The 12,343-nt window shown below is 46.3% G+C and overlaps 1 protein-coding gene across 1 annotated transcript in view; it reads right to left on the bottom strand.

Annotated features, from left to right (window-relative positions):
• The window catches only part of Smyd1 (SET and MYND domain containing 1), a 33,506-nt gene extending 22,746 nt beyond the window's left edge, over positions 1-10,760 (bottom strand). Inside the window, exons 1-2 of the mRNA XM_051202811.1 lie at positions 10,624-10,760; positions 761-937 (exon numbers count right to left, since the gene is read on the bottom strand). Coding sequence (XP_051058768.1) covers positions 761-937; positions 10,624-10,760 — 314 coding nt within the window. The remainder of the gene's footprint in view (positions 1-760; positions 938-10,623) is intronic.
• Between the last annotated feature and the right edge of the window lie 1,583 nt (positions 10,761-12,343).

Genomic DNA, 12,343 nt, shown 5'->3' with positions numbered 1-12,343 from the left:
GACTCGGGTCTTAAAGATCATGATTCCAGTAGCTAGGACAGGAGGCTGCTGCGGCTGCGTGAGTTTCATCCTGTAGATTCCTAAAAGTTTCCAGATGACCCTGTTCTTGATTGCCATGCCCCACACGCTCTACAAATGCTTCTAATTACCAGTACCCTCACCCATTTTGCTCCTAGGTCAGCCTGGCTTCCTACACACACAGAACCACATCCCAACACCAACAACTTCCAACAGGTCCACCAGCACCTGGGAGCTCTCCGCTGGAACTCTCATGCTAGGCTGAGGTTCCTAGCAAGGGGCCCCTTGCGGAGATCTGCATTACCAGTGCCGTGTCTGGGCTGCAACAAGGACCATCATAAGCAAGGTCACTGACTTGGAAAACTGCCTCTTAAAAGAGACGCATACTGTTAAGCTACAGCGCGTTTTATCAGAGCTTCATTTTTATTATTGCTCTCCAGAGAATTCGCCACATGTAACTTTCCCAATTTCAAAGTTTGGCAGATCAGTTTTTTTTTTTTTTGTTTTTTTTTTTTTTGTTTTAATTAAATATTGAGGAGCTATGCAGGGGCCCGTGGGCCTCTCTAGGAGTCACAATTTGGAATCACTGCTATAGAATGTCCCTCCCAGATCTAAGGAGTGAGTGGAATAAAGGGTCTGAGAGCTTCGCACTCAGCCTGAGGGCAGGGAATGCTGCTTCCCCTCTGCCGTCCCAGCCTGACTTTTGGAAATCCCAAGCCCTGCCATGGGGACCAGCTCTGACCTGATGTTCTCATTGGGCACCTTCCCGTATCTCTTGATGGCGGAACACTCGTTCTTGTGGTTCAGCCAGGCATCCTTCTGGCACGTGCGGTCGCAGTAATGGGCGAACTTGCACTGGCCGCAGCGGTGGAGCGTCTCCTGCCTCTTGAAGCAGGTGTGGCACACAACGTTAACGAGGCTGAAAGCGGAGAGAGGAAAAATGCAAGTCAAGAAATGTTAGGGGCTAGAGAGCCGGCTCAGCAGTTAAGATCACATACCAGCTGGCACCGGCATCCCAGCATTTATGCGGTGGCCAATTACCAGCTGTGATGCCAGCTCCAAGGGGTCTGACGCCCCTGGCCTCAGAGGCCAGATACACACATTTACGACAGTTGTGGTGGTGCATTCTGGTGGGATTTGCTGAAGGAGACGGAGGCAGGAGACCAGCCCGGACTACACACATTCACATAATTAAAACCCAAAACTTAAATCATTTTTAAAAATAGGGGATGCTTTTGCCCATATTTGTTGCAAATAGCACATTGCCACAAACCAGGTAAGCCATAAAGAAAAGAGACCTAGCCTGGCTGACGGCACACCTAGGGTCTCAGCACTCGAAGACAGAGGCGGTAGAGAGTTTGAAGCCAGCCTGAACTACAAAAAGAAGGAAACAGATTTACTTTGACTCACAGTTTAAAAATTGTCTGCTCAAGAACTAATTTCATCCAGAAGAGACATTTAGAAGGAGACGTTCGTTTTGGAAAGTGCAAGTCTAAAATTCAAAGGGATAAAGACCATATTCTGAGCCAGAACTGGAACCCAGGTCTCCCGCCAGCCACTACTGTGCCCTTCCATGTGCCCTGCTATGGCTGGGGTACAGTCTAGATGTGTGACTTGTAATTGCCATTTAGAAGTATTAAGACAGTGGAAACAATTGGACTGTGTACTTTGAGTGGGGCCTTCAGGAGGGAGGGTTAATCAAGACATCAGAGTGGAACTATCAATCTCCCATGTATGCATTTGGACCAGCCTGTAGCTTAGCAGTAGCGTGCTCAGCATAGACAAGGTCCTGGGTTCAATCCTTAGCACAGTAATAATAATAACAACAAGAAGAACAATAATACATAATAATAACAATGACGATGAGCTGCAGACACAGCTCAGTGGATAAAAGTGTTTGCCGCCAAGCCTGACAAAATTAATCCAATCTTCATGGCTCACACAGTAGGAGGAAAGAATTCCTGCAAGCTGTCCTCTGAACTCCACATGCACACAATGGCATGCTCACATCCATGTGTACAACACACACACACACACACACACACACACACGTAATTTTAAAATGCCCCCAAATGATCCATTTTAAAAGAAAGAGAAAAGGCTTTAACTCGGGGCTTCAGAGTTATTGTCCGGACAGTAAATCACGACAAGAGTGCATGGCAGAGAAGTCACTCACCTCCTGACAGCTGGGAAGCAGCTGCCCCTCCACAGGCACACTTCCCAGGGGCTTTGCCTCCTCACTCACATCAAGCCCCACCTCCAAAGGACCCACTACTCCCAGAAGTACCACAGGCTGGGAGCAAGCCTTCAACACGTGGGCCTTTTGGGGGACAATCGAGGTCTACACTGTAGAATTCTGCTGTGCCCCCTAAAGACTCTCCCAAAGCATCCAGACCACCTTCGTGAGAGGTTCTGACAAATACTGCATTAAGGTAGCCAGCGTGTCTCACTGCCAGAGGGCCGCTAGGGTACTCGGCTGTCTAACTGGAAGTGTAGGCTTCGTATGTATTCCAGCTGCTCTCACTGTGGTGCTCAAAACTTTCAAGGTCATTTTGAACTGTCTGGTGTCCTTGAAGTTTCCCACAAGTCTGAGAGCCTGGCTTAGGTTGCGAAAGAAGAGGAACAAGCGTCTGCCTCAGACTCAGAAACACAGACGTAAGCCAGGAAGGGAAAGGAATTGACCGGGGCAGGATCTGAAGAGGGATGGGTTAGACATAGGCACCGTCATGCAATTAGTTACAGGAATAGCTTTATTTGGCCTCCTGCACATGTTTTAATGCTGAATATGGCATTTTAAATGTTTAATAACAATAATAGTAATAGTAAGCTTCTATGACAGAGGGAAGTGCCAGATCCTGGCAGCACCCCTAAGATCTCCAAAGAAAAGAATAGGTTATGAAAATCTCCACCTGGAGCTCGCTTTAAATGTGGCAAAGCTGGCCGCTGCAAGCAAAAGCTGTCCTTCACCTCACGCACCACCAGGACCCTGTCCAAACTGGAAAAGGAAGGTACCAGGGAGCTGATTGCCCTACTTGGCCTAGACAAGGTGGGCCAGGCCCCCAAACTCCTCCTTCACAAAAGCCTGCAAGGTCTTCTGGCCCTGGTGCTACCCTGGGACCTCTGTCCCAGTGTCCACAAAGGACCTAGGGTGACTGTCCAGAGAGCTGGTAAGTCCCTGTCATTTTTAATAGATTCGGAGCTGCTTGGTCTACACTGCCTGCTTACTCAGGTGAAATTTTTTATTCTTCTCAGATCTTTGATGGGATTGACTACTAGGCTAGTGGTAGGTTTTTTGTTTTTGTTTTTTTTTTTGTTATTATGTGTGTGGGGGAGAGATGTGGAGGGGAGGGAGGAAAGGTGTGGAGTTGGGTGGGTGGAGAGATTAGAATACATAAATAAATAATAGCAATTCCAGTGTTCCCATTGTCAAGATGAGTAACAAGAACAAATGTAAAGCGGTACCACAGCACTCAGCTCTGGCCACGAGTCCCCAGACCCCATCCCTCCCTCACATTCTCAGGCACACACAGCTGTGGGGGTGGGGGACTTGGGAACAAGGACACTTCCCTGACATGCCACCACCCTATCCCCCATGATGGAGAGTGTCCAAAAGACACCAGGTCCCCAAATTCCTTTTGGATTCCAGGAGAAAGAGAGCTTACTCAGCCAGAATCATCCACCATCTCCAACTTCCTGTTCACAGGAAGCAGAAATTCCCAACCTCACCAAACTTCGCCACTCTTTCTAACATTTTATAGATTTACATGTATGGATATTTTGTCTGTGTGTGTGTCTGTGTACCAGGGTGTCAGAATTCCTGGAACTGAAGTTACAGACGGTTGTGAGCCATGGTGCAGGCACCAGGAATTGAACCCAGGACCTATGGAAGAGCAGCTAGTGCTTTTAACCGCTGAGTCATTTTTCCAGCGCTGCTACTCTCTTGCCAATATGTCACTGTGAAGACAGGGATATCGGTTTCCTAAATCCCTGCTCCCAGCCACTGCTCCCAGAACACAGAGTAGGCACCTCTTCTCTCCGCCCTGGAGGAATGTCTCCAGTCACTCCTCACTCTGCAGCCATGTCCTGGGGTCTGTCAGAGTCAAGAGCACTAGAATGGCAGCTGTGAGCAGCTCCTTGTATGGGCATAATCAGCCATAGCAGATAAATGGAGAGACGAGGTGTCTGCATGGGTGTCTGTCCTGCAAAAATACTATGGAGCCAATAGGGCTGGGCTAATGCTTTCATGTCTTCAAACTGCTTAAAAATTCAGCCTGGGTGCCGGGATGTAGCTCAAAGGGTAGAATATTCGCCTAGCATGCAGAAAGCCAGTTCCAGATGAGTAAGAGCCCATCACCACCACAGCAAGAAAGCAAATGAAACAGGATCTATAGTTTCAGGACAGTCTGAGCTACATAGTAAAACACTGTCAAAACCCTGTCTCAAAACACTAAAATAAAATAAAGCCTAGCATGATGGCACACACCTGTAATTCTAGCATTTGGAGGAAGAGGCAGGAAGATCAGTGGTTCAAGGCCAGCCTGGGCTCTGTAAGACGCGTCCACAAACACCAGTAATAAAATAAAATGCCAATTATTCGCAAACTTTTGTGTTGGATTGTTATTTAGCAAAATTTAGAAATGTAACTCACAACAGTTTGTGTGGTATGTCAACATATCTTGTCTCTATACCTACGAATGGCCAAATAAAAGGCATAATTCTAAATCTATTACAGTTATTCTCAACAAGTTCAAACACTGAAGAGAGAAATCTGAATAATTTAGTGAACACTTATTTTATGTCCTAAACTAATTTAGCTCAAGAATTTATCTAATCCTGTTATTAAATTATTTCCATTTATGTTCTCGCTCTTTCTCTTCCCTTCCTCCAATAAACTTTCTACATTTAAAAAAAATCCATTTACAACATCAATAGTCCTCTAACACCCACTCACCAGCTGTCCTCAGATGAGAAGCCACATGTGTGCTGCTGCACATGGCAGGGTTAATCCTGTCTCTCGGGCTCACACTGAAAACACTGACTAAAAAGCTCAGCTGTCCCCACCGGGCCTAAAAAAGCTCATAACTGGCTTGATTTTCAAAAACAGCCTGACACCCATTTCTTTATAAGTCCTCAACTTTTCCTCACCTTCCTCCTTTTCATTTTACCTACACATAGAAATATGCACAACCACTGGGCACTTTTAATTCTTAGCCAGAGTCATTTGCAAGGGATGCCCAGTGGTTGTGGCCCATACCTTCAATCCCAACACTTGAGGCAGAGGCAGATGGATCTCTGTGAGTTCGAGGCCAGCCTGGTCTACAGACTGAGTTCCAGGACAGCTAGGGCTACACAGAAACCCTACCAGGTAAAATGTCTGCCTAGTATGTGCACATAATGGTTCACCCTGTAGCACAGGAAAAGAAGAAAAAGAAATCTAATAACTGTCCTCACTTCTTAATGTTTTTGTGATGAACTGGATTAATCTAGAAAATTTCTATAATAGGGTACTGTTGTGGAGGGCTGGGAAAAGTCTCTGAGAATGTCCAGCTCCTAATTCCCAGAACCTGGTGATGTGTTGAAGGGACTCTGCAGATGTAGCTAAGATGAGGAGCTCTCAGACTGCAGAGAGGGCTCATCTCTCTCCAGCAACAAGAGCACCTGTTGCTCTGGCAGAGAGAATCTGGGGAGACTCACAGCTGCCTGAACTCCAGTTGCAGGGGATCTAGCGCCCTCTTGTGGCCTCCATGGCCACCAGGCATGCACAGGGTACACAGGCACACATGCAGGCAAAACACTCACACGCACCTAAAATTTAAAAGTACAAAAGATGCAGAAAGAAAAGCCTCTGAAAGCTGGGAAAGAGAACAACAAACAGAATCATCCCAGTTCAGACTCCTAACCCTGTGTTGTCTTAAGGCCACAGGGTTATGGTAATTTGTTACAGCAGCAAGAGATTATACTATATTGATTTATTACTGCAAGCGCTTTCCCCCGTTTTAATCACCTCTCTCTCTCTCTCTCTCTCTCTCTCTCTCTCTCTCTCTCTCTCTCTCTCTCTCCTCTCTTTCTCTCTCTCTGTGTGTGTGTGGGCCATGGCTGATCCGTGAAGACCAGAGGACAACCTCAGACCCATGAACTTCTGAGGACTCACACCTCTGCCTCCCATCTCGATGTAGAGGAGTTGGGATTACAGATGCACTACCACATCTGGTTTTAGAAATCTGAACTCAGCTCCTCAGGCTTGCGTTGCTAGTCCTTGACCCACTAAGCTGTCCTGCCACCAGCCACCACATTTCCTGTTTCTTACCTGGTTTACGGACCTAACGGTTCTCTGGCTCCAGAATCAACTTTTGATCTTTCTGAAGTTAATAGCACATATCCTTTTTCTGAACATTAGGCAAGCTGACTGAGCTACATCTCCAGACATGTACCTTCTTTTACTAACACTAAGTAATATTAATTACACCATCATAAACAAAAAGTAGGCAATGCTCAGAACATGCTGATTTGGGGACAGGAGTAAGGCGTGCTGACTTGGATTACAACACCACAACGGAGACACTCAGTGTGACTGTGACCTGGGAAAGGTTAATGTCCCTTTGGGCCTCAGTTTCCCTATCTGTCCAAAGGGAATACATAAACCCAGTGGGTGTCCGCTTCTGTATTGAAAACCATTTGAAAGCAATGAAAGTTATTCACTTTCTCCTTGGAAATAAAAATCACATATGCACATCCACACAAATTTGATCTTCCACTTGTAAATGTTTCCCTAGCTTGGGGTCCATGGAGAACTCAGAGGCTAAACCAACTCTAAACTCAAGACATCTGGAGCATTATCATTGCTATCTATTGTTGTTGCTGCTGTTGAGGGGGAGAGTTGAGAGCATTGAGGAGATGACTTAGCAGTTAAGGGCACTTACTGTTCGTGCAGAAGACCAGAGTTCGGTTCCCAGCACCTACGTCAGCTGGCTCACAACCATCTATAACTCCACTCCTAGGAAAGCTGACCTGGCAACTGCATTCATGTGCCATCACACACACACACACACACACACACACACACACACACACACACGAGCTAGATGTGGAGCACTTGGGAAGCTGACATTGGAGAACAACATGGGCTACATAGTAAAACCTTATCTCAAAAAAGGGAGGGAGGATCGAGATTTCGGGATTCTCAGTGCCGCCCATAGTCAGCAGCACTGTACCTTTCTAGTATTTGATATTAAATTAAAATAACAACCAGAATAAGCTCCAATTTATTGTCTCAGCATCCCTCTCTTAACTGCGCTTTAGCCCATTGCAAGCCATAGAATTTCAACTGTCAGCTCTTTGCGGTCATGTGATTCAGTTCCCTTCTGCAGCCTGATTCCGTATCCAGCATCCTCAGCAGACAGGGAAGGGCCTGGAGAACAGCCCTTTTCACCTCTAGACAATACTTCTAGGACCCTTCCAGCTAAAAGCAATGAAAATTCCGTGTCAAGGGCTTAAAAGAATCTAAGCATCCCCAGAAAATACTTTAGAGCCTGACAACTTTTAGTGCAGTTAAATATTTGTTTTTAAAAAAATCAAAGTGAAAATCAGTAACAATTTTAAAAGCAAATTATAAGTCAAGTGTGGCGGCATATGTCCATAATCCTAGCACCTGAGAAGTAGGGTCAAGAGGACAGAGAACTTAAGGCCAGCCTCAGCATAGGGTGAGTTTGAGGCCAGCCTGAGCCACAGGAGCTCTTAAATAAACAAAGCAAATTATAAAACCTATTCAAGTGTGATAAACTTAGCTGGGAGAATGGCTTAGTGATGAGCTCTTTCCTATTGAGATGATGCCGGTGATGGTGGTGATGATGATGATTGCGATGATGGTGACAGACAACCAGAGAACGAGATAATTATCTCCTCTCCTTGCCAAAGCCCAAGTCACTGTTGAGAATAAAACCATTCATCTCATTTGGCTTGACACAGAATTAACTTAATTTGCTGAACAGGAAAAATTAAGAAAAGCAACGTCAGCAGGAACTAAATTAAAATAAAGAAACTAGGGGCTGGGGAGATGGATCAGTCAGCACTTATGCAGAAGAATGAGGACCCGAAAACACCATAGAAACCTTCATCCCAGCATCAGGGAGGCAGAGACAGGGGGACCACTGGAGTCCTTAGAAACCAACTAGCTGAGTTGGTGAACCATGTGCTCAGTGAGAAATCCTGTCTCAAAAATAGCATACAGGAGGGCTGGAAAGATGGCTCAGCGGTTAAAAGCACTGACTGCTTTTCCAGAGGACCCAGTCCAATGCCCAGCACCCACATGGCAGCTCAAAATCATCTGTAACTGCAGGGTCTGTTACCCTCACACAGACATACATGCAGCAAAACACCAATGCACATTAAATATATATATATATATATATATATATCACAGAGAGTAATTGAAGAAGATACCCAATAGCAACCTTTGGCCTCCACATCACACAAATGCATACAAACTCCAACTTATATCGATACACACACACACAACACTCACATACACACACACTCACACATACATGCACGCACACGCACACACGCACACACACACACACACACACACACACATACACACACACACACACACACACACACACGACTTCTCTGAATTGCTATTCGTGTCACTTGAGCTTCTGATTACTCCTTGGAGAACAATGAGCCACATGCCCTGGTTTAGAGCCTTTTCCTGAAGGTCTTGGAAGGCGTAGTCAGAGGAGAGAGTTTAAATGCTGAGTTACCTCTGAAGCACCCACCGCAGATGCTGTAGCTACTCACCCGCCCAGCTCATCAGAGGCTGCTTCTTTCCTACCACACAAACCCCAGTCTCTCCAACTGGGATCAGAAAATACCGTCATTCTAACGGATTCACCATGTAGGGGGTTGTTTGCTTGTTTTAAAATAAGGACTAAGTACTGTTTTAAAAATGTTGATAGCTCCTTGTACACAAGGTTGTAGGGAAATGAGAAGACAGCTTTAACAGACCATTTAAAACTGAAAATAGCAAGCCCTTCTAGCCACATGCCCTAGAGAAGAGTCACACTGTGCATCTGTGCACACCAATGACCCAGAGAAGAGTCACACTGTGTGTATGCACACTGATGACCCAGAGAAGAGTCACACTGTGTGTGTGTGTGCACACAATGGCCTAGAGAAGAGTCACACTGTGTGTGTGCACACCAATGACCCAGAGAAGAGTCACACTGTGTGTGTGCACACTGATGACCCAGAGAAGAGTCACACTGTGTGTGTGTGTGTGCACACCAATGGCCTAGAGAAGAATCATGCAGTGCACCTGTGGACAATGGAACACATTTTAACTGGAGAATGTTTGATTTTATGATAAATAGGAACCCATCAAATGTCTCTTGACTAGAAAATGGATGGGTAAAATGTTGTACATATATTTACAGGGTAGAATATTTACAGTAATATTACTGTGTGATATCCCACATAGTTTATGGATCAATATGGAAAGCTCTACACATAGTTAAAATAACTGGATGTTTATAAAATGTGTAAAGCCCGGAAAGATGGCTCAGTAGGTAAAGGTGGCCACCGCCAAATCTGAGGACCTGAGTTCAGTCCCTGAACCTATATAGAGGAGAGAGAACTGACCAGAAATTGTTCCCTGACCTTATTGTGTATGTGTGCGCACAATGGCACATGCACACCTACATGCAGGAACACACACACACACACACTTTTTAAAGTAATAAAAACAAATGAGGATAGACTCAGAAACATAGTTTAAAGAAAAAAGCAAGCTTGCTTGACCCTGAAGCATGATATCGTTTCTATAAAAGCAAACAAACAAACGAACTGTGCCTATCCAGCTTAGTGCAAATCAATGTGTTAATGCAGGAGATAACATAAGAATGTTCTGGAAAAAGTCGATTTAAAGTACAAGTTATGCCTGAAGTAGACACTGGGCAAGGCTCTAATATTTGAAAGTAAATGATTCTTATAATTAGAACTGAATTCTTAAAGTTTCACACAATATTTTCTGTTCTAACGGGCTTATACAGACTTTTAGCCTCTTTCGTATATCCAAAGACTAAAAGAGTTTTTTTGTAAGAAAATGTTTCCCACGGCACCACACCCAGGCATCCACCCCCAGCACAGCCTTCCAGCCATGTTCTCTGTGGTTAGGATAATGTGCCTGAATCCCTGCTCAGCTTCACCACTCTGGCCATAGAGAGTAAGAGATGACTCCTTGCAGAAAAGAGATACCAACAGAGCTATCAGAAGAGCAATTTCCAGGGCCAGCAAGACGGCTTGTTGGCAGAGGCGCTTGCCAGTAAGACTGACTACCTGAATTCAGTCCTTGGAGCCTACATGGTAGGAGAGAGAGCCAACACAGAAAATTACCCTCTGGCCTTCCCACATGCACCATGGTTAAGTATATGTTCCATACTGTGTGTGGTATGTCCACACCCATAAAGAAATTAATAAAAATGTTAACCACAAATTAAGGACCCCTTGAACTTTATTTCTTCCCCTGCTTTTGGGAGCCGGAATGTGAGAGTTTGGCACCAGTCAAACCAGCAGTGGAGAAGGCCACTCACTCCCTGTATGCCATACCTGTCGAAAACCACTGCAGAATAAGCCCGCTCAGCAAAGACGACATCCGCAGCCCAGAATTCCTTTGTGGCCTTCAGACCTCTGCCTTTTCCCTGGGAAGTGAAGACTCCCACATTCTCCATGTTCCCTGTTGTCATCTCCGAGTCTGTCAGGCCGGTGGGGTTGGGTGGCTCGCACTGAGCCACGCCTCTTGTCCTTGCTGCTCTTTAGCACCTTCCTGTCTCAGAGAGCAGGACTATAAATGGACAGGCCACCCCCCCACCCCCACCCCCGCTCTCCAGAATTAGGCCCTCACCTCCCCCCTCACGCTGTTTCTGGAGGGGAAAGGCACATGAACAGTGACTTGACAAGGGTCTCATTCACCACTTGGAAAAGATGCCCAAACAGAGAATGAGCACATTTATTGTAGTCCTGACATGAAGCCCAATGGCTTTCAAAAACCTGTTTGAAGACACTCCCTGCATGTGCTATGTTCTGGACTACAGTCATGTTCAGCTTGAGCTGAAATCAAGAGCACTTGGTCAGTAGGGTATTTTTAGTCTCCAGATGCCTCTGTCAATCAAGAGCAGACAACTGGGAGAGACAGACAGAAGAGGCAAGGTAATATTGGCTGCTCTGGGACCCTTCAGCTGTCAAACCCAGACTTTCTCGAGTGAGATGGGCCCCTGGCCCATGGCAAGAAATAAAAAGCAGAAACTAAAATGGGCCGTCGGCATGCACAGACCAGAACTCTCTGATGCCCCTGGGTCTCTCCCAGCAGGGCACCCCATGGCATGGAGGTCAGAGGTGCCCTGTGCTTAGAGCATCGTTGATGATGCAGAGAGCTGGGTACAGAGGGGCAGGCTCTGAAAATAACCACACCCATCCTACCAACTCCCCTCAAGCAGATGTCTGCTGCCAGGAAAATATCAGTGTACCTTCCCTCTCACCCGGAGGAAGGACACCATGGGGATAATTCTAAAATCCCTGTGAACTTAACACCACTCCTTAGCCAGCAGGCAGAGCTCACTGAGTGAGGCTGAGGGAAAGGCCTGGGTGGGTTATGTGCTGTGGCTTAGCTTTTAGGTAAGATTTTTAGTCTCTGGCTATATTGAGATTCTAGATTGCTATGGTTTGAGCCTGACCCTCAAAGTTTAAGTGTCGGAAAATATAATTGAATAAAAAAAGAAAAACAGAACAGAGGGAGATAAGGGAGGGAGGAAGAAAGGGAGGGAGGGAGAAAGGGAGGGAGGAAGGGAGGGAGGGTCAGAGAGAGAAAAAAGAAAGACAAAAGAAAGAGTGAGAGAGAGAAATGGAAGAAAGGAAAGAGAGAGGAAGGGAGGGATGAGGGAGAGAGGGAGGGAGAGAGGGAGGGAGAGAGGGAGGGAGGGAGGGATGGAGGGAGAGAGGGAGGGAGAGAGGGAGGGAGAGAGGGAGGGAGAGAAGGAGGGAAAGAGGGAGGCAGGGAGGGAGGGAAGGAGGAAGGGAGGGAGGGAGGAAGGGAGGGAGGGTCAGAGAGAGAAAAAAAGAAAGACAAAAGAAAGAGTGAGAGAGAGAAATGGAAAAAGGAAAGAGAGAGGAAGGGAGGGATGGAGGGAGAGAGGGAGGGAGAGAGGGATGGAGGGAGAGAGGGAGAGAGAGAGGGAAGGGAAGAGGGAGGGAGGGAGAGAGGGAAGGGAAGAGGGAGGGAGGGAGGGAAGGAGGAGGCTATGATGACTCCTCAAGTATGGAGAAGACTTTT

Source organism: Phodopus roborovskii, unplaced genomic scaffold (genome assembly GCF_943737965.1).
Source record: "Phodopus roborovskii unplaced genomic scaffold, PHOROB, whole genome shotgun sequence".
NCBI classification, from domain to species: domain Eukaryota; kingdom Metazoa; phylum Chordata; class Mammalia; order Rodentia; family Cricetidae; genus Phodopus; species Phodopus roborovskii.
Note: the sequence above shows the minus strand (reverse complement) of the source record. Positions and strands in the feature narration are given on the sequence as shown.